This window comes from Monodelphis domestica, chromosome 2 (assembly GCF_027887165.1).
Source record: "Monodelphis domestica isolate mMonDom1 chromosome 2, mMonDom1.pri, whole genome shotgun sequence".
NCBI lineage: Eukaryota > Metazoa > Chordata > Mammalia > Didelphimorphia > Didelphidae > Monodelphis > Monodelphis domestica.
The window spans coordinates 269,126,888-269,150,254 of NC_077228.1; the positions used below are offsets into that span (position 1 = coordinate 269,126,888).

Here is a 23,367-nt window from a genome sequence, read left to right on the forward strand (position 1 = left end):
TTCTCTCTCCCTCCCTCCCTCTTTCTCCCTTTCCCCTCTCTTTCCCTCTCTCTTCCTCTCTCCCTCCCTCTCCTTTTCAGGGTTCTGGAGATACACATAGAATAAAGTGATCACAACTCAACCAAGTTGTTTACAATCTAAATGTCCCGGTATTTGAAGCTTACATTCTTGGAATACCGGTGAGGGTAAGATTAAATGCAAAGTGCTTTGGGAACTTTTGATTGAGAGGTCTTTTGACTGAGATTTTGGGGGGCATTGTTGTGTGGGTTGGGAGTGGCCTGGCAAGGGACCTAGAAGCTAGGTAAGGAGAAATCTTAAGCCTTGGAAGGCCAGAGGAGAAGGAACCTATTCCAGGTATTGGGGGAGGGAGGGGAAGAGTGAGCAAAGACTTGTAGGATAACTAAAGGGGAGTACCAAGAGATAAATCTGGACAGAGAATTTAGTTCTAGGTCATGGAAGCCTTTGAACACAGAATTAAGAAATTTCAGTAGGCAGTAGAAATCACTGAAGGGTTTTGAGTAGAGAGATCTTTGACATAAATATAGCAGTTAATTAAGAATTTAGGCAGCAGTATGAAGAATGGATTAAAAAGCATTTATTAAATATTTGGTGCCAGGTACTATTAGGCACTACCTATGCAGAGTTGAAAATAAAAGTCTCTGCTAAATATGAAATATATGCAAACTGAGTATATTACAGTCTGGTAGAAAGGTACTGGAAGCTGGGTAATCAGGAAAAGTTCCATGTAGGAGATTCCACTTGAGTTGAGCTTTGACAGAAGCTAAAGGGATTCTAAAAGGCAGAGGGAAGGTAGACAACTTATGAAACAGCATAAGAGACAGGAGATAGCAACTAGGCCAATTTGGCTGGCTGGAAAAGTACATGAAAGAAATAATGTATAAGTCTAGAAAAATATGGAGCCATATTTCCAAATGCCAAATATAGCAGTTAGCATTTTATCCTCGAGTCAGGAAGGGATCACTGCAACTTTTTGAGCAGAAGAGGGCCTTGGGCAGATCTGCACTTGAAGAATATCACTTTTGCAGCTGTGTAGAGGATAAATTGGTATGGGGTTGATCTTGAGGCAGAGAGATGGACTAAACTGGATCCTGTGAAATAAGGTGGTACCTCTAGAAAGAGGTTAATGTAAGAAGAGTCTACAAGGCCTGGACTTTGATTGGATATGAGGAGAGAGAATGCATAGAAGATCATTTTGATGTTGTGAACCTGGGTACCTGGAAGGATGGTGGTACCCTGGACAGAAATAAGGAAGCTAAGAAGAAGGTTGGGTTTGGAGAGAAAGATGATGGGATCTCTTTTGGATATATTGTATTGCAAAGACCTGTTAAATATCCAGTTAGAATTAGCCAGTAGACAGTGAGAGTAATGTGGTATTGGAGTTCAAAAGAGATGCTGGGGTTGGACATATAGATCTGGAAGTTGAATGGATAGAGATGATGATTAAGTTCAGGAAAACTGATAAGATCAGGAGAGTGTGTGGAGTCACTCAGTCTAGGACTGACTGTTGGGGAGGGGGAGGAGATGGGACAAGGATGATGATTCAATAAAGAGACTGAGAAGGACCATCTAGACATGTAAGAAAAGCATAGATTAATTGATTTAGGACTGAAAGGGACTTAGAAGCAATCTAGCCCAACCCTTTCATTTTACAAAGTAGGAAATTTGGGCCCAGAACTAAGAGTATCATGGAAGAAAAGGGGATTCTACAGGAGAAAACCTGATTGGAGGAAGAAGGGGTCCTAGTGGACAGAGTTTTGGTTAGCCTTGAGAGGAAGACCCGTGCCATTCCCTGGTTTAATTCACTTTACTCCACCAAGAAGGGAAAGGAATGCAAAAAGCTTACCATGAGGGGTCATGGGGACTCTTCCTAGGGTCTGTTCCTTCAGAGGCCTAGTTCTGGATGACTTTTTTTTTAAAACCCTTGCCTAAGTAAATATCTTCCTAAATCTCAATTCTAAGGAAGAAGAGCATAAAGGGCTAGGCAACTGGGATTGAGTGAATTGCTCAGGATCCCACAGCTAAGAAGTATCTGAGGTCAAATTTGAACCCATATCTTCCCATCTCCAGACCTGACTACTTCTCTACTGAGAAATGGAATAACTAGTGAATGTCCTGGAGAAGACAGATTGAACTATACCTCCGTCGTTATGGTGGAAAGTGGGGAGACTACTAGGAGAGACTTCTATACAATGTCAGACGCAATGTGGATATATAATATGAAGTTTTGTAGAAAGGTCTTCTTGAAGAATGATTTTCAGGAAAAGGAGATGTAATCCAACAACAAACTTGGCTGATTAAAGGAAGAAATATAATTCTATTGGCATTAAGCCTTGGGGGGGGGGGGGGTTGTGGCCTCAGATCAGACTCAGACAGACTGTTTCTGCCCTGGAATATACTCATTGATTAATCTGGTCTCTCCCTCTCCATCCCTCATAGGACATATCTCCAATTTCCTTTATAGTTTATATTCTACCAACTGATTTCTGCTGACCAATAAATGCACAACCATTCTTGAGAGCTGGGAGATGGGAAAGAAGTAGAGGTAACTCCTAAATTCTCTCAAAAGACAACATAAGGGTTAGTGAACTAAGAATCTTAGGGAAAGGGCAGGTAGGTGGCTCTGGATAGAGTGCCATGGCTGAGTCAGAAGAACCTAGGTTCAAATGTGACCTGAGACACTTCCTAGCTGGATGACTCTGGGCAAGTCACTCAAACCTGTTTGTTTAGCCTTTGCCCTTCTTAGAATTGTTACTAAGATACAAAGTAAGTGTTTAAAAAAAAAAAAAAGAACCTTAGGGATAACAGAAAGAAGATGTTCTCTACAGCCAGGTAAGTGACTCCTGACTGACTTCTCTGGTTATGAGCATTGCCACAAAATTGGCTATCAGTCATGCAGTATAGTAGGGGCTAGAAGGGAATAGAATATTCTTGCTCTCTTTATTTGATCTCTCTAATTATTACCACCAGTGTCCTTCCTTTCTACACCAGGTGTCCTGAGACTTCCCCTCATTTGGTGACATAGCTTGAAAGAGGGGACACTGGCTGAGATGTCATAATCTAGAACATGCCTCATTGTTACCCTTTCAACTTTAAAATCTCACCCTCTTTAGAGAACTCAATTTTCTCATCACTTTTATATCCTTCTTATGATTTTCTTCCTATCACAGGTTCTCCCCCATCCAGCCCTACATTCCATTACCTTTAGGTGTCCACATCAATCTTTCCCACCATCTCTGTCTACCTTTTTAATTTTCCCTTGGACACACATACTATACACCCTCTCCCACTCTGTCCTCCTTGAGCTTGTGAAAGGACCAGTCCTTTCCTGATACAGCTTCTCTGTAAGCAACAGAAAAGGGCCCTGCTACAATGCCTCCCATACTTAGTAAGTTACTGAGACCATGAGAGTCACCATATCCTGATGATGTACTGCCCAGACATGTTTCCAGGTGGAGCCATATCCGGAGAAGCTAAGTGCCCCTGAATCTTTGCTGTATATCATTGCTGAATCTGAATAAAGTAGATGTCCTTTGTTCAGTTATTCCTGAGTGCCTCCTTTTGTACTAGCATTGAACCTGAACTGAGAGGGTGCTGGCTTTAGAGCATGCCTACAACAGAGCTCCTGTTCTTTAGTTGTCCTTTTTCACTCCCTTCAATCTCCCAGCCTATAGCTGCCTTCAGGAATGCTTTTACTGAGGAGTCTGTGACCCACTACAAATATGTAGAATGCATGTCGTGCCCCATGCTGCTCTCTGAGATGGGAGTTCAAGAGAGGTTATAGAAGAACTAAAGAAACCAGTTCTTGCCAAAGGCCCTAGCTATATTAAGGTCCTCTGCAGAACTACCACAAAAGCTTAGCAGTTTCATTTCCTTTGCTGTTGCTGCATTTGCTTCAAACCCAGCCCCCTTTTCCCCACAAACCCAAGAATCCACAAAAAACACCCCCACCTACATTCTATGGTATCCTGAATGTGGTGAAGAGGAGGACATTTTTAAAACGATATTTATTATGAATTTAACACAAATATTCCAATATACAAAAAAGGACAAAGAAAAGCATTGCATATAAAATTATGAACTGTTATATGGTTTCTTTTTTCAAATGCACATTACATTTAATAGTATTATGATTGCCTTGTTTCTGCTTCCCATCTGAAGTTTTTTCTTTTGTTGTATTTTGTGTTTAATTGGATTAATCCTTCCCCCACCCACCCTATAGAACCCTCCCTTATAACAAGGTATGGTCAAGGAAAACATAAATCAACACATTGACCATGTTTTAAAATATCATGTCATCCTATATTGGGCTTTTCTCCTCTTCAGTGAAAGGAAGAAGTGTTTTAGCAACAATCTTTTAAAGTTGTGATTGGTCACTGTATTAATCAAAGTGCTGCAATGTTTCAGTATTGGTTTCTTTTTTCATTATTGTTACATATATAGTAAAACATAATTTCTTAACTACCTGATGGATAGCTGTCCAACACCAATACCTCAAATTCAACATGTCCAAAATATAACTCAATCATCTTTCTGCCTAAAGCTTCCTTTTCTCACTTCCCTATTTCTATTAATAGTACCCACATTTTAAACAATCACCCAAACTTGAAATGTTGGGTATTCTCTTGATTCTTTCCCATTCCTTATATCCAATTAGTTGTAAAGGTCTGATTCTCCCCATGAAATTTCTTTTACATCGGTCACAGACTTTCCATTGCCATTGCCATTACCCTAGTTAAACAATCTTCTGACCTTACCCTAGTTCAAATCCATCCTTTAAAACCAAAGACAAAGTAATCTTCCTCATCCCCTTGACTCAAAATCACTGCCTCCCTCAACTTCCACCCTGAACCCCTCCCCCCCCAAAAAAACTTATGTAGGCTTATTTTATTTTATATTTTATTTTATTTTAATTGCTTATATAATTTGTAAATTCCTCAGTCTCGTATTCAGAGCCCACTGAAATTTGGTTCCTATCTTTTCAGCCTCATTTCAGTCTTTTCTTCTGGGCATTCTACATTCTCAGCTCCTACAAAAAGCCCTTCCCAAGTCCTCCTTAATGCCTTTTATCTGTCAATTACTTCCTATTTATCCTCCATAGAGCTTGTTTGTACATATTTGCTTGCTAGTTCTTTCAGGTTAGATGGGGAACTCTTCCGCTGTAGGAACTGACTTTTGTCTTTAAATCTCTAATACTTGGCACAATGCCTGATAACAAGTAAATCCTCGGTAAATACTTATTGACTAATTATTCTAGCCAAAGTGAAATGATATTCTAAAATTTCATCCCACCTTCTCCTATATGTATACATCGTATTTCCATCCCACCTTATCTAAACAGTCTACTTCTCCATCTCCTATTGAAATGTTCAAGACCTTGAGTGCTGCCACCACCAGGAGAAGAGGCTTTATTTCCCCAATCAGAAGTGATCCCTGCTCCTAGAATCTCAGGAACTGTCTGATCACTCCTATTCAGCCCTTCATTCAACAGGCACTGTGCTAGATGCTAGCGAAATACACACCCACAGTATTTGCCTCAAAGAACTTACATTATAGTAGGGGAAAACAACATTCGCAGAAACAAGAGAGAGGAAACAGAATCTGGCAAGATAAGAATAGGCCTCCTTTAGGACTTCATATTCTAACTTGCATTATACTAATTTGTATATATCTCCTCCCCACCATTAACTTATAAACTTAGGGTAAGAACGCTAGATACTTGCTAAATCATTTTCTCCTGCCCACTAAATATAATCTTCCTCTAAGGCTCTTTCCTGGGCCTTCATATCTCTCTACACTCAGTCCCTTGGTGAGCTCAGCAGTTTCCAGGGGTTCAATTATCATTTCTATTCAGATGACTACCAAATCCGTTTAACCCTAATATCTCTGCTGAGCACCTGTCCTACGTTATCACCGACCTGCTAGACATTTCTACTTAAATATCCAATCGGTATCTCAAATTCATGTCCAAAACAGAACTCATATTTATCCCCAAATATTTCTCCTACAAACTTTCCTATTTCTGTTGCAGGAACTGTCACCCATGTTGAATTCATCCTAGATTTTTCCACTCCCCATCATCACTCATCCAGTCAGTTGCTAAGTTTCGCCTATTCCCACCACTCCATTCCTTTCTGTTCACTCACACAGCTACTACCCTAGTTTACTACCTTATTACCTCTTACCTGTATTCTTACAATAGCCTTACATTAGTTCCCCTATTTCCCCTCTTCCCCTCCTTATCTTCCACCCAGATGCCACATTGTTATTCCTAAGATACTCCCCTAATCAAACATCTTCAGTGACTCCTGATTACCTCTAGGATAAAATAATACACTAAGCTTAGCACTTAAAGCCTCCCACAATATGACTCTCCCTTACCTTTCCAATCATTTCATTCTTCCTTTTCAAAAACTCTGCTCCAATCAACTAGCCTATTAGCTATTTCCTGTGCATAGCATTCCATCTCTTACCTTTGTCTCTCTGTACAGACTTTTCCAGTCCTGAAATGTACCTCTTCCTCACCTCCATCTCTAAACCATCTCTAGCTTAGTTCAGAGTTCACTCATCTCCAGTGCTACCTTTGATATAAGACCTTTCCTGTTGCCCTTCATTGTAAATACTCTCTTCTTCTTCATGAAACTAATTTGGTATATATGTGTCTTTCCAGGAGATCACAAGCCCTTTGAGGACAGAGAGTGTTTCATTTTTGTGTTTGTATCCCCAGTGCCTATTATAGTGCCTGATTATAATAGATGCTTAATAAATTTATTGGTTTATCTTTGTATCCTTCTACCATAGTACAGTGCTTTGTGAATACTATATATTTAATGTTTTGCATTAGTATACTAAACTTTAAGCTACATTTCTTCTCTTCCCTGTGTCCCAGGAATGAGAAGTAATTAGACATAGAGAGCTCTAAGATTTATCCCACAGAGTTTACTTACTTAGTGCCTCCAATAGTAAAATGGGATTCACAATAATACTTTATTTTCCTTCGTTTCAATTTTGTGGACAACCCACCTCCTGTAACTGGGCTTTCAGTCAGCCTCAAGGATGAGTTTTCCCTGAGTAACCAAAGGTGAGGAGGGATGGCTTAGCAGAGTGTCCATGGAGAGAAGTGACCAGATCCTAAGAAAGATAATTAGGGAGGCAGTGTTTGGGGAATAAGGAGAAGAGTATAGGAAGAGGAAATGGGAGTTGGTTACCAACTAGAGTTCCTATTCCCAACTGGAAAGGATAATAATAATGACTAATATTTATATGATGCCTACTATGTAACAAGCACTTTTCAATTATTCTCATTTAATCTTCATGACAACCCTGGGAAGTAGGTGCTATTATTAACCTCATTTTAAGGATGAAGAAACTATAGCAGATAGATGTCAAGTGACTTTCCCAGGGTCACACAGCTAGTGTCTAAGGCCAGATTTGAACTCCAGTCTTTCTGCCATGGGGCCCAGCGCTCTATCCACTGAGGCAGGGATGTAGTATTTAGCCTTTATGAGATGTTTCTACCTGTAGTAGAAAGAGAAAGAAGTTGAGTTCACCATTAAAAACTTGTCTTAGACATAACTACCACTGTCTACCTCCAGTCCAAAGCTCCCAGATCAATGGCATAATTTAATATTCTAAACTTTATCAAAAATCTAAAAAGTAAACCATGTGCCGCCACCACCACCAAAAACACCCCAAAAGACCCTTGCCAAATGCCCTTGGGACTCCCATATTCTATTGGATTAGTTCAGATGATGGATATATATCAGTTTCAGGATCTCAGAGAGTGACCTCTGCTACAAATCCTTTTCTTGGGCAATTAGCACTGACTCTTATTTCAATAACTCCACAAGGATTGGAAGATTTATATATAGGAAGAAGTATCATTATCAACCAAGAGAACAGGCGATAGATCAGTAGACAGACATAGAGCTGGGAATTACCTTCAGGATAATTGGACCCCAAGAGAACAGTGTAATCTAGAAAAGAAAGGCATGATTAGAAAAGGGTCTCTGGGGTGAATCTGTGAATCAGTCATTTGGTGATCATAGGGAGAATGAGGTGAGAATAGAACTGGATTTTGGGATGGGCATTAGACACGGCCCTTCAGAAAGGTCACTCACCAGAAGAGCCAGCTTTTCGGCAGGACACCAGGCCAAGGAAGAAGATGATGAGACCAAAGCACAGAGTAAATACAGATACGGAGATTTTCAATGTCTGCTTCGGAGAGAGGCCAGGTGCTGTAGAGACACAGTCAGCCTCAGCATCCCTATGAGTGGGATCCCCCATCCAACAAACTTCAAATTTTAATGTGCCTCACTCATACATGCATGCCTGCATACACAGAATCAGAAAGCTCAATTATCCCATCCAAACCCAGTATTACCTTCCATCTACGGACACCTTGCTTCCTGTGATCCTGCATTTGAAAAGTTCAAAATTTTGTGTTCCTCTTCCTTGTGCTACCAGCTGAGAAACATATTCTTACTGTGATGACCATTTTTATTCACTTCCTTTACTGTACCAATCTAGGCAACTTCCCCCTATTGCCAAGTCCTCAGAAAGTGCACCATTTCCAGTGCTCCTGATCCTTGCATATTTCTCTTCCCTATTTACCACATCCATCTTTTCATACTTTCCCATAACTCACTGATTATCCTTTGCTTAGCTAGACAATCCATCTCTCTAGAATCTGACCTACCCTGGAACAATCCTATTTGAATAATCATCTAACTAGTGAGGAAGCCTTCTCCTTGTAACTCTTCGATTAAGGGAGTCTATCCTACATATGAGATTCCTACTGTGTATACCCACCTTAGCCATCCTTCCTGTTACTAACACAGCATCCCCATCTGAGAAGGCCCAGCCCTGTAAAACCTTTAAGACAGCACTTCCCCAGTTTTCAGAAAAGAGGAATGAGCCTGTTTCTGATTTATAACTCTTCTTCAAGACTTCCTTAACTCCCTGTATTGCCCCAAATTATTATGAAGGTCAAATGTATTTTACATGTAAAAAATCAGCTATAGGGGGCAGCTGGGTGGCTCAGTGGATTGAGAGCTAGGCCTAGAGATGGGAGGTCCTAGGTTCAAATCTGACCTCAGACACTTCCTAGCTGTGTGACCCTGGGCAAGTCACTTGACCCCCATTGCCTAGCCCTTACCACTCTTCTGCCTTGGAGCCAATACACAGTATTGACTCCAAGACAGAAGGTAAGGGTTTAAAAAAATATATCAGCTATTATTATTACCACCTCACCTTAACTCCTTCTTTCTATAATTTTAGATGCCTCTCTCACTTCAGGTACACAATCCTTCTAGCATACTCCTTTCCTCAGTTGTATTCAGAATATGCTCACACACAAAATATACTCACTCCAGGTCTGTAAGATGGCCTGAGAAGTCCCACTATGCTCTACAAGGCAAGAGTAAATATCTCCAGTAGAGGGGGTAAGGGCCAAGTAGGATCTTGTCTGATAAGTCCAATCCCCATTGGACTGTACAGCTCTCTGAATACCACTTTGTGGAATAAGCTGTCCATTCTTCAACCATGAAATGGCCACATCAGCAGGATAGAAGCCCCATACATAACAGGCCAGCATCACTGATTCCCTTGTGTTGAATGGTTTGACCTGGGCTATTTGCACTGATGGTAGTCCTGGGAAAGAGGAAGGCATAGCACTGTTACAACTGGGAAAGGGAGCAGGGGGCAGCAGAAATTGAGGAACATATGAATAGTTCCCCCCAAACCTGTTACTCTCCTGTGCTGCTCCTAATGTCTGACTCCTTCCCTATAACTTTCTTCACTAGCACTTTCTCCTTTGTATTTCAGAACTTAGATCTGCCTCCTGCCTCACTATTTTCTTTTTTTGTCTCATGCCTCCCTCACCTTTCTATCCTGCCTTATTTCATACAAAATTACCTCATGAAAACAAACACACACAAAACACATTTAAAATATTTCATAGTGATAGTCATCCTTATGCAATGAGGAAAAAAAGTCTGAATTATTAAAACTTGGTAACAAAATGACATATACTTCCAAATACACGTATAACCACTAAATTTTAAAAATTGTTACCTAGCGATTCATACTCATTGAAGCAAGACTTTAGTATTTTAATTAATGCATAAAGGTTATAATTCATATGTAATCATTTGTGAGATTTCCCAAAGTTTGTTTTAATAGCTTAGCTTAAAATATGGTTTAAAAAATTAAAATTCCCTCATAATTTTATTTTTAAAATTCATTTGCTGTATAAAGTCTTCCTTCTGGAACAACATATAATGTGGGCAAGTCACTTCCCCTCTTGAATTTAGTTTCCTTTTACAGAAAAGGAAGAGATTGGACTAGATGATATCTTAAATTTCCTTCTAGTTTTCACAGACTTTAAAATAAATTTTTAAACCCTTACTTTCTGTCTTAAAATTTATACTAAGGCAAAAGAGGAGTAAGGACTAGGCAACTGAAGTCAAGTGACTTGCTCTGGGTCACAATATCTGAGGCAAAGTTGATTCCCTTCTCTACACCTGGCTCTAAACCTGTCCCTAGTTCTCACAGTTTTGGTGCTGAGACAAGCATAGCATCAATTGACTTGCCACCAATCATGGTAAATGCAAATGGGAGTGTCCAAATTAATGAAGTTTGATTGTTTGTATCTTCTCCTACTAAAAAACTCATCCTAGCAATTCTTTGTGACCTCTGCCCAAATCTAGTACTCTCTTCTTCTGCCCTGAGACACTAATTAGTATACATACCCTAATGCTCAGTTCTCTATCCCTTCCTTCTCAAAACTCACTTCACAGTCCTATTGTCCCCAATTCTGTACTTCTACCACCAGTCCCAATCCAAATCATTTCCCCCAGGGGAAGGATTCCTGTCTTCATACGTTTCCCTATCTGCTTCCTCTCTGCCCACATTCTGAACGATGATGATCCTGTCTAACCAATCTTCTTCATCTTGCCCCAAATCCATTTCCATTCCCTTGGATCTCTTTCTGCAGCCCTATCCCTCCTTACGTGTCCTCTGCGTCAATGCCCCCCAGAAAGGCTTTGTGTGACTGGCACAGTCTTGAAGTCCATTGCTCAGGCGAGATATAAAGTTGCTCTGATGGTTAGTGTAATTGGTAATCTGTTCAGCTATTCCTTGCAATATCCCAAAGTTAACAGTAACCATCATTTTAGTCTCTGAGTCCCAGCAGGTTAGCATAGCCTTGTTGAAGGAGATACAATATGTGAAGTCCTTTGCTGATCCATCTTCATCCAGCACACAGCTACTCTCCACATGGGTCACAAAGCCCTCTGCTGGATAGAGGAACACATTAAGCTTTACTTTACTAGAAGCCCCCGGCTCTTATTTCATTGTGCATTCAGTTGAAGAACTCTGAGAATCCTTTCCAGAGAAAACCCCTCAAAATAAGAATGGATATAAAATGTAGATGAGTCTTTTGCCTGCTTGCTATGGAGTCCATGTAATTTTGCACAAATAAACTTAATAGAATTTGCCCAGATGCTTCCACCCATCCCCAAGCAGATTCTTTCCCAAGGAGAAGCCTTCATGGCCCTCAATTCCTTTGAGAGAAATTCTCTCAACTTCCCAAAAAAGCCAAAAGTCCCCCCAAAATAAGGCAACAATGAAGGTGAGTCGAGAGATTATGCAATAGAGAAGAAATGTCCCTTACCTGCTCCTGAAAAACCCAAGCCGAGGCCCATTAGTAGTGGCAGAAGTAACTTCATTCTTTGCTAGAGGCAGAGTTGGGAATTTCACTGTGTTAGACTTGATTTTCTTGGGTTCCAAGCAGCACTTCAACTCTGTGTCGTGCAGAAAATCCTGAGTTTGAGTCTTTGAACTGCCCAAAGCAAACAAGTGACTTTTCAGTCTGACTAAGTGAATATTTGGGGGAGGGGGGGTGGTTCTCCTCAGTCCTAAACCTCCTTATCCTAGCCGGATGTCAGTCCCAAACTAGTAGCCCAGAGATTTGCTAAATGGAGGTGGAACAGATGTGAAAACCAATAGCTAGAGTCCTCTGCCTAGCATCATCAGTTACTAGGCGAATGCTCTCTAGCACAGACCTCTGTTCGAAGAACTGCTCCAACTACACTTTACAGAATCTCAGCTTTGGAAGGAACCTCTAATTCTAGAACCTCCAGAACCTGTTTGGAAGAAGCATCTTATCCAATTTGTCTCTGGTCAAGAATACCTTCTACAGCATATTCAATGAGCCCAAGTGAATGAAAACACTCTACCTTCCAAACAGCCCATTATGCTCTTTGAACACTAACTATATTCTAATTAGTAAGAAGTCTTTCTTTACATAGATCTGAAATCAGCTTACCAGCTTCCTCTCATTGTCCAATTTCTGCCCTTTGGAGCCACATAGAACAAATCTAATAGTTCTTCCATATGCAATAACCATTCAAATGCTTAGAAATAGCTATCATGTTGCATGTCAGCTACAGAAGGGGGTGGGGAGAGAGGAGGGAAAGAACATGAATCTTGTAACCATGGAAAAATATTCTAAATTAATTAAATAAAATTTTCCAAATTAAAAAAAATAGCTATCATGCTCCTCCATAATTTTGAATTAATTACTACTGATCTGTTGAACTGAGCTGGCTAGTTTCTACGACTTCAAAAATATTTATTTCAAAAATAATATGGAAATAGGTACCAAGTGATAACACTTGTACAACCCAGTGGAATTGCTTATCAGCTCTAGGAGGGGGTCTCCCTCCTAGAAAGGAGAGGGAAATAAAATGAGTCAAGTAAACATGGAAAAATATTTTTTAAAATAATAAAATAAAATAAATAATTTAATATGTTTTACATGATAATGCATGTACATCCCAGATCAAATTGCCTGCCAGCACCGGGACAGGAAAGGGAAGGGAGGTAAGGAGATAAACTCAATCATATCACTTAGGAAAACTTGTGTAGAAATGTGTTATAACATGTAATTGGTAATAAATATTTCTTACAAATATTTATTTCAGTTAGCTTCAATAATATAACCAAAGATTCCACAAATACTACTGCAAACGGAAAAAGCAGTAAATCTGTATACAGGAATCCCAGCATTATTGAGTGTGTTAAAATTGTATCTAGTTCTGGACCCTCTAACTACGCACCCCTTTTGGAATCAGTATAGTAGGTTTATAAGTAACCAGTATAAAGGAGCAATAGCAGGAGATAAGATTGCAGAGGGAAACCTGGAAATTACATGTAAACTATCTCAATGATCAAAGCATAATTTACAGGTTGTATCAAACATTAACCAAAATTCACAACCTGGTAGTATGTACTGTATCAGCAAAAGCCCTCTAGGCACTACATCAGGGTTGCAATCTCATGGAATTTAAGTCCCGGACAAATTCCAGACCTCTACAGTTCCAGACCAGTATAATGTCAAAAAGTCACTGTTAACTTTGAGATGACAACCTTACAGTTTTACCAATGACTTGAGATATGTTAATGGACTAACCCCATGATAGCACATATAGGAGTTGGTCTGATTTCCCACCCTCAAAAAAATACCCTATAAAAATGAGACATCAAACTCCTAACCCTCTTCTCAGCATTCTTCCATCTCCACCGAGTTGCTAATCCATGGTTCCCCAAGGGATACTTCCTGCCTCTCCCTCTACTCCCCATCCTCTTCAAATACTACCTGCCCTTACTCCTGTTCCAATGCTGTCTTCCTCTGTATTCCCACCTTTCACCATTTGCCTCTGTGACCTATTAAAGAGTGATTGCAACCCCATTTCCCACTGCCAATCATGTTTTCCCCCAGGGGAGTACCCAAAGAACCAAGAATGCCTGCTCCCATTTCATAATTTCATAAATTATCAATTCAGCAGTGAAAGCATCTCTACTATTCCTCACTCTCTGTAGCCAAGGCTGCCCATAACTTTAACCCTTTGCTCCATCCCAGATTCTCAGGTACCCATTTTCCTAAAGTCAGGGAACCAAGAATTATCTGGGGATCTGTCCCTTTCATTGTCTAGAAAAGGCTCTAACCTCTGCAGACAGGGAAAGCTAGAGAGAGGGACTAGCTGACTGAAAAACAGTTGGATCACAGAATAAGGGAAGTTATAAGTCTTAGGACCCCAGGCTCCAGAGACTGGAAATTCCCTCCTTGGGTTTGCACTGCTTCCTCTTTTCTGCTCTCTGAAACATTCATTTCCTCCTGAACTTCTTCCTGTGACTAGTAGACCCCATCCATTTACCCATTGGGTGCTCCCATGGGACAAGACCTAGGGAGTCTACATACTCTAAAAACCCCACTCCTTAAATAAAGTAATGTTGATTTGGTGCCCCGCCTTTGAGAAGTTCCCCATTCAACCTGGCATTCAACCAAATGAGATAAAAATTTCCTCATCACCTCCAGGATGAAAATGGCAGTTAAAATGAGCACTTAGTTGGCTCCATTGTGGATCATATAATTTGTAGGTCATCTGTGCTGAATATAAAATTCCAAACTGGTTTCCCATCTGGTCCCCTGGGAGCATTTCTTAGCTGTCAGAAAATAAGAATTTATTTTAACAATAAACAAAATGAAATTAGAAAAGAAAATATGAGGCCAGAGGGGAAAAACATCTGTGTATTCACAATGCATGCAAAAATAAAACGAATTCTCTTTGATTGTATGCTATTTAGAATTATCTGAATCATTACCCCCTCCATTAGAACAAATGAGATTTATGAATATTCTCCCTTCTCTGAAGATCCTGTAGAAAGGGGAAGAATGGATGGAAAGATGGAGTTGATCTATTATTTGGGTTGGGTGTTATTTCAATTCCACACTAGGAAATGTTCCCTCAGAATAGAACTTGCTGGGGAAAAGGTGCTCCATCCCTTCCCCTGCTCTTGACTTTCCTGAGCTTACTCCCATACCAATACATCCTTTTCTCTATATTATTGCACCCCTAATTTAACCACCAGGTGGAGTTCTGAGAAGCCACTAACTTGATTGCTTTCAGGAATCAGCCGGGAGAATCCCATACTCATTCTGGTGCCTGTGCATGCCATTCTTTTAAAGGGAGCACTGGGGAAGTGCCAAACTTTTAGTGGTTCTCAGAGAAAATAGGTCCCTTAGGTTTTCTCATCCTAAGCTCCTGGAGTAGTAAGATGATGGAACAATGATTTCCGAACTTTATTTAGCTATCCCCTTTATTAAAAAAAATTTTTGATACCCATTTGCTGTAAAGCAATCTATATAAATAACTTAAATTTAGTTGTTGAATATTTCAAACCATTATCTATAAAGATTCTCAAGTTATTTTAATTTTCATGTGTCAGAATTTACTTGATATTTTAAAATGTATAACAAAAATGATAGGACTTGAAGCTCTCAAAAAGACCAACCTTATCAAGTTTATACACTTCATATTCCCTTTCATCAAGCGCCTTAACAATCCAATTCATTCACATCATGGAGATGGCTCCACCTGACAGTCATTTTGACCGCATCAAGATCCATCACATACCAAATCAAATTTGGCATCATTTTCATAAAACCTATTAATCACTTTGCAGCATTTATTCTCAAAGGGAATTCAATGTGTTGATCTTGCTTTTGTTGACTTTCATTTGAACTTTATTTCCATTGAAAAAAGTGGGAATATTAATAGGAGTTGCTTTTGAAAATACCCAGTAGTTTTAGGCACTGGTTCATCATTTCATACTCCTTCTCTTATTTAAATGTGGAGGACTCACATTTTGGAAAAATTACAACCTAAGAGGTATGATTAGAGTGATTTTACCTAATCTGAATATCTCTGAACCTCTCTACCTATTGGAAACTGCCTCCTCCCTGAGTCTGTTCCTGTGATCTTAGTATAGTGGAATCAGTCATATAAGTTAACAGCTATGCTTAAATATATATAATATGGGGAGCTTTTTTCATAGAATTTATAAAAGGAATGACAATGCATAGTAGATCATTCATTCAACAAAAACAAGTAGTTATTGTCTATTCTGTACCAGTTACAGTATACTGGCCACACAGGGTTATTGTAAGACATATTTCTCCAAATATTTGCCACTGTCCCAAACTCCTGATCACAATTCATCTACTGATACCTGTGTTGAATTGGGGGGGAATGAGAGGATCTAGGAGAGGCCCATAGCTATGGCTTGATAAAATTTGCACAACCTCTGCCCGAAGACAGGTTCTAATTGCCCCAAACCACACCGGTCACAGGACATGGTAGGCCAAAGCTGAGGAGGGGGAGAGTAGCATAAATCCTATCGAATCCATTTCCTTTGGGAACTTTACTCCATTTCTTGAAGATTCTCCTCACTGGAGAACTGACTGCAAGAAGAACTTTCCTCTGTAGGGCCAAGTATGCACAATTGCCCATCTTAGCAATAGGACAGTGTCCATCTGGGGATTCTTAACAGATTTTAATGGTATTAATATATATATATGTGTGTATATATATATATATATATATATATATATATATATATATAATGTGTGTGTGTGTGTGTAACAGATTCCCAGTTCTCCTTTTCATTCCTCCCAATCTCTCCCTGGTAGTCCTGATCCCAACAGGATTCAATACCTTTTCCAACACAACCACTGATCAAAGTCAGAAACCATATTTACTTCACTTCTCCCTCTCCCATCAGCATCACCCCTTTCACTTGTACTATATCCAGTCCATCTCTGCTTTCAGAGCTTAGTCATTAGAAATGAAGAGCTCTAATAGAATATTATTTTTGTAACCAAGGAATAATGTTTGAAATTGACCAATTAAAATTTAAATAAATTAATTAATAAGAAATGAAGAGCTCTGACTCTAACTACTGAATACATAGAACCAGTCAGTATACATTCATTTTCCTTGGGTGGCAATCTGTCCTCTTTAAGAATATTAAAAATATCTGGGAAATGGACCCTGTAGCATTATCTTCATCTTCCATGTTAATCTCCTTTAACATCCACTAAGCTGATTAATTTGGTTGAGTTTAGGCATTTTCTCTTTCCCACTGAAGAACTTTCAATATGCCACCACAAGAACCCTTGCCACAGGGTGGCACAGTGTTATATCATGGCATCTGATCCCCTCATCTTCTGAAAATGTATCACCCTTCCCACACTTCAGTCATGATGAGCTATTAGTGCTCCTTTATATATTTGTGGGAAAATGTGCACCAGGTCAATGGGAAGAATATATATATATTTGGGGGGGGGGGAAGAATATTTTCTAACTATTCTTCTTCCTGCATTATCATTCTAAATACCCAAGGTATCAATCACCCTATGCACCCCAATCCCTGCCCCTGCTTCCATAAAGAAACACATCTGTTCTGTTCAACACGATGTGATCTCTAGTTCAGCAGTAGATCATACATCAAGTCTAAGATGAATCGACTTCTTAAGGACTTGTCTTTTTTATGGCCTCAGCTAATCAGGAAGCCATTTCAATGGCTTATGCCTTAGGTCTCTTTCCACCACTATCACCACCATCACTACCTTCCCTTAAGACCACTCTAAATCTTAGGAACAACTTCATATGTAATATCCTCGCTAGGTTATTCCACAAACTTATACTCAACACTTATAAAGTCCCTAGATAGTGGCTGCTACCTCAAGTTCTAAGAGTAATCCTGTGGGTCTGCCCTGAAAACAGTATAGTTCTTACACCCTTATCAGCATGCTTACTATTAACAATCCATCAACAGACAAAATTAACTCTTAGCAAAGAGTTCTCAAGATGGTATAACAATACTGGAAGTTTAAAGACATTCTTTCTCCATTAACTTGGGGCACACTTTCCCCCAAATGCTACATTTGGGGGAAGAGTGGGCTCAGATTTATTGTGTTGGATATATCTGTGGAAAAGAAAATTCACAATTTCTAATACCTCAGGGCCTAGAAGTTCCATCTTTCTTCATAAAGTCCTTGCACAGCTCACCTTGGGGACAATATTTTTACTGGGGTAGCCTAGCTAGGATACAGTTCTACACTGATCTCATCCCTTCTCTACCCCTTTGCAATTCCTCTCTGGAGGGATTAGACTTGTCCCTAGTGTGATGAGGTTAAACGGACTGCCCTTATTTTAGATGTACTACTTCTGGTCTCTGGGTTGAGGGCTCATTGGGATTCCCTGGGGTGGTTTCTTTGTTGTCATCGCTTGGATGGTTCTAATTTAGCCATGTGGCCTTTCCCTTTGGGGTGTTCCCTTAAGCATGAAAAATAAAAGAACCTATAGCTTGTAATATGAATTGATTCATTTGGTTCTTCGGTGAAGCCCTTTTAATCTCAGCAATGGACTTTGATATTAATTACTATATGGTATAATATTTCCTGCTCTAGGAGTGTGGGCACAGTACCCAATAGAAGGCTCTTTGCATAGCTAGGAAAAGAGTCACTAGTTCTGTCTTCAATATTCTGACAGTTCTAGATGTAAAGTCTCTGACTCATCAGTGGCTTGGCTGGAATGCTAACTTCTCCAAAACTGACTGATTCTTCTAATTTAATTCTTCTGTGAAGCCTTTTTAGTTCCAGCAGCAGAGCCTGTCCAGTTGGGATAAATGAAAAGGTATGGTCCATTAGAGGGCTTGCCTTGGACTCAGGACAACCTGAGTTCAAGTCCTAAATCTAACACATACAAATTGTGTGGCTATGGGCTAATCATTTAATTTCTCAGTTCCCCAGGCAATTTTCTAAGGTTATCATTTGCAGACTTGCCAATATGTTTCAGTAAAGCTAGTTTCCACACCAAGAGATCCATGCACCAAAGAAGTCATAGGCCTGTACTAATGAAAATAACAACAATGAAGTCTTGCATTTCATCTTATTTTTTTAATCAATCTTATAAAGTTAAACTGAGTTGGATGGGCAGGGAGGGAGAGAGGATTTAATCATTCACAAGAATCTAATGGAGATATGAACTGATCACAGGCTTACCAAAAACTGACATGACAGAAGTTTTAAATAATCAGTCAGTAAACATTTATTAAGCACTTGCTCTGGGCCAGGCCCTCTATTAAGCCCTACAAGTACAAAAAGAGGCAAAAGGCAAGTCCCTGCCCTCAAGAAACTTGCAAACCAATAGGAGAGAGAACATGCAAGCAAAGATATGCAAAGCAAACTTTATACAGGATAAATGGGAAATAATTAAGAGAGGAAAGGTACTATAATTAAGAGGGATTGGGAAAAGTTTTCCAGTAGAAAATAGGATTTTATGTGGAACTTGAAGGAAGCCAGGGAAGCCAGTAGGCGTAGGCTATATTAATAGAAGCATAGAATTTAGATCAAGGGAGGTATTCTAAGCTGGTGAGTCATAGGTAGCATTATATCTAACATTTCACATTTTAGGAGGGAGATTGTCAAACTAAGGAGAGCTTGGAAAATGGTGAGTAAAATAATAAGAGGAGTCTGGGAACCATGAAGAACTGTGAAGAACAATAGAATGAAATGGATGTGTTGAACTTTGAGAAGACAAGATTTAATAAGGGTTATCAAAAAGCTCTTCAATACTTGAACAATTATCATGTAATAGAGGGAGTAAACACAGTCACCCTCACTGCAGAACTGGACAAATGGATGAGAGTTCTAGGAAGGCAGGTTTGGGTTCAATAGAAAAAATAGCTTTCTGACAATTAAAGCTGCTAAACTGGAAAGAAGAGAGCTCCCATGCTCTGGAAATGTTCAAAGAGGCTAGATGGCTCATATGTCCGGGAGACTGTAGAAGGGATTCTTACCTGGGATGGAAAGTTAGACTGAATGACCTTCAGAGTTCTGTGAAACAAGAATCTATGATTTGGGGAGTAATTCTGGGGTGGTTCAGTGATTGGGAAAGTGCCAGAATGATGATGATCTCCTGTCCCATCCTGTCAGCTGGGGAAGGAAGAAAATGATGATGTGAAATTATCGTGAGCTTGTGGTAAGAAATGACATGGCTGGAAGTACTTTCATTTCCTATTTGGTTTGGATGTAGATGGGCCTTCTGAGTAAAAGAGGATAAGAAAGAGAGTTCCATGTTCCACATAGCAACTTCTTCCCTTTCAACCCTATTCCTCCTTCTTAGAATTGTTTTCCTTCCTTTTTTTCTCTAGTCACCCACAAAGTCCTATCTCTTCATCAACTTCCCCAATTATTGATTCAATTGTTTGAGGGAAATGGTGGATCCAGGTTAAAATGTCTTTCTTTTTTCTTTTTTTCTAATCTCATCACCTAAAAGCTAAAAAAAGAAAAAGAAAAGGTAGGTAGCCTTTTCCCATTAACTCTTGTAGTACCCCTTCTCCCCAACCCTCTGTTGCAGTCCAGCAGTAAAAAGAAGGGAATTTATGTGCAAGCACTGTGGGAGAAACTTAAAGCAGAACTCTAAATGAGGCTTTTAATCTAGTAAGAGAGAGGGGGGACAATACTAAGTACAGAAAATGTGTGTAGGCTCTTTATCAAACCAATGGAGCAGATAAGAAATTTCTATTGTGTCCTGAGGAGAGAGATTCAAGGAAAGTTTCATGGAAGAGGAGGTAAGATGGGCAAGATGGGTAAGACTCAGATATGGCCCTAGAGGGGAGATGGGAGGTGGGAGGAAAAGAACCTGGGGAGCAGCACACACTAAGGTGGCAACAAACATGGGTCTGTTCAGGGGGATGGCGGAAAGAACAGACCTGCCTGGAGCAGAGGCTTTTGGTGGGGAGAGTTCAGGTGCACAATTTAATTTGACTACAGTTCCAGGGGATTTCCCCTCCACTGAACCCTTTCACTGTCTCTTCCAGGCCTCGAGGTGACTGGGTTCTGGAAAGCTATTCTAGCAGACCAAGATCTTTGGCAGGTTCCATCCAGCTGGAAAGAGGAGGGACTAAGTTCAGAGATACTTGTCACCCAAACGCTGGCTACCAAGTGGTGCATTTAGTCTATAGCTCATGAGAAGAGTCAGCTAAGGTTGGAGGGGCTATGAGTTAGCAGAGAGACTGCACTAGTGCAATCATGAGGACTTTGAGTGCGAACAATTAAAGTGAAGGAACTCCAGGGTGTCGATTATTTACAGTTGAAGTTAATGATAGACCTTATTAGCTCAGCACAGACTTAAAGAATTTACCAGGCCCTTCCAGAAACTGCCCATGGTCTTTCCTCTTTGCTGTGTTCATTTTTTCTTTCTTTCTTTCTTTCTTTCTTTCTTTCTTTCTTTCTTTCTTTCTTTCTTTCTTTCTTTCTTTCTTTCTTTCTTTCTTTCTTTCTTTCTTTCTTTCTTTCTTTCTTTCTTTCTTTCTTTCTTTCTTTCTTTCTTCCTTCCTTCCTTTCTCTCTTTCTTTCTCTCTTTTTTTCCCTTCTGTCTTAGAATCAGTACTGTATGAGTTTTTTCAGCAGAAATGACATTAAAGATGAGGCACTGCCATCTCCTTTGCCACTGTGCGCTAAGGAGCATGGGTCCTCTCCCTCTCACTTGCTACAAAAACTTCCTAGATAACAAGAGTTGTCTCCTCTACTAGAATGTGAGTTTGTTGAGCACAGGGAGTTTCTTGGCTTTCTATTTGTATTCCCAGGACTTGAGTAAGTATTCAATAAATGTTGTTTTTCATTATTCTGAGAAGGGGCTTCCAAAAAAAGTTAAGAACTGTGTGAAGGAAAGAATGGGGGAAAAGAAGACTGCAGAAAAGGCTGGAAAAGCAAAGACTCCAGAACTGTCAATCAAGATGAACATTCTATTTGGAATGAGGATTGGGGAAAGACAGTTAAGAAGGAGGCAGGCAAACTGAAAATCTGGGTCTCTTTGGCTGGAGACAGAAAGAAAGAAGGAGAAAAGTCCAGCTATCTCTGATTCTCTCTGCTGTATTACAGTGACTGAATTTCAAGACTTGTCAAGCAATTTTCCCAATCTGAACTATATTCCACCATCCTCCAACCTAGGAATTATTCTAGTAATAGGGAAACCCCAAACCCTCTTTCCTTCCATTTTCTTATCTTTCCTTTTCTCCCCTAAATTTTAGAGAAGAGAGAGAGTATTTTATTTGAGACACCATAATACTCATCCTGAATTGATTATTGAGACCAAAAGAAGAATCAATTAGGGAAGGGAGGAAGGGAGGACAGACAAGGAGGGAGATAAACCAGGAAGGGTGAAGGGAGGAAGAAGGGAAGAAGGGACAAGATTGGCAGATCTGATCTTGAAGTATCATTTCTACCAAATAATTCCCTATTACAGAACCTTTGTATTTGATGATTCCTAAGCTAATTTAGTAATAATAACTAGCATTGGCATAGCATTTACTATATGCTAGGCATTGGTTAAACCCAAGTGGGTTTAGCACTTGATAATTTTTATTTCATTAATCCTCACAACAATCCTGAAAGATAGTTGCCATTATTATCTCCATTTTACAGATAAAGAAAAGGAGAGAGGTTATGTGACCTGCCTAGTCCTAATTTGAGCTCAGGTCTTCCTGACTCTTGGCTTGTCACTCTACTCGCTGTGCTGCCTAGCTGCCTCATTTATTCATAAGAAATCATCTCTGATCTTAAGAAATGCACATTCTAGTCAGAGAAGACACAAACTGATAACCAGTAATTTACCTTTATATGGCACATTAATGTTTGCAAAGTGTTTTCCTCACAATGTGGATAGATAGTATAAGCTTCATCATCATTTTACAGATGAGGAAACTGAGCATAAAACATAAAAATAACAAAAAATCATATAGCTAATGAGGAGCAAGAGCAAAACCCATACAAATATATTGACCACACGTTAGTCATTAATGTGACTTATATGAAAGACTATATAAAAACACCATAAGCTGCAAAGCACTCTCCTGATTTCAGCTATTGTTAGTAAAGGAGGTTCTCCATTTCCTCTGAGAAGCAACAGTATTAAGGGATCCCTAGAGTGTCTCCTTCTTTGGTAACCAAAGTCCAAGAACACAGAGATCCTTGAACATCCGGTTGAATGGTTAGCAAAGATATCATATATCATTAAGAAAGTGGGATGGAGACATTAGGGGAGTCGGTGGATTGAGAGACAAGCCTAAAGATGGGAGGTCCTGGGTTCAAGTCATAGCCAGGAAGTATTTGAGGCCAGATTTGAACCCAGGGCCTCATCTCTAGGCCTGGCTCTCAATCCACTGAGCCACCCAGCTGCCCCCGGTTATTAATATTTGATACACATGGCTATGTTTGACCTATGACAGAAGTGGATGAGAGTAAGGTAAGTTGTAGTGGAAAGCACTCAGTTTTGAGCCAGAGGACCTGGAGTCCAAATGTCCTGCTTCATACAAAGCTTTGGGATGCTGGGCCTGTCTAGATGCCTCAATTACCCGCTCCAGCTGTAAATCTTATGTCCTGCAAGACGGACATGAGTAACCTCCCAGAGGACTTCCATTGGGGGATAGAAATATCAC

At 39.9% G+C, this 23,367-nt stretch overlaps 1 protein-coding gene across 2 annotated transcripts; it reads right to left on the minus strand.

The window, feature by feature from the left end:
• Positions 1-4,006: 4,006 nt before the first annotated feature.
• LOC100026858 (HLA class II histocompatibility antigen, DM beta chain) lies at positions 4,007-11,980 on the minus strand. Of its 2 annotated transcripts, none has more exons than XM_007483658.3 (6): positions 11,693-11,980; positions 11,031-11,312; positions 9,388-9,669; positions 8,139-8,255; positions 7,959-7,994; positions 4,007-7,536 (listed from the first exon to the last, which is right to left on the minus strand). In XM_007483658.3, exons 1-6 carry the CDS (start codon positions 11,745-11,747, stop codon positions 7,520-7,522), a joined length of 789 nt encoding a protein of 262 aa, XP_007483720.3. In that variant the 5' UTR covers positions 11,748-11,980; the 3' UTR covers positions 4,007-7,519. The 2 variants fall into 2 exon arrangements, with proteins under 2 accessions (XP_007483720.3, XP_007483721.2); XM_007483659.3 differs by having other exon boundaries at positions 11,031-11,315.
• Between the last annotated feature and the right edge of the window lie 11,387 nt (positions 11,981-23,367).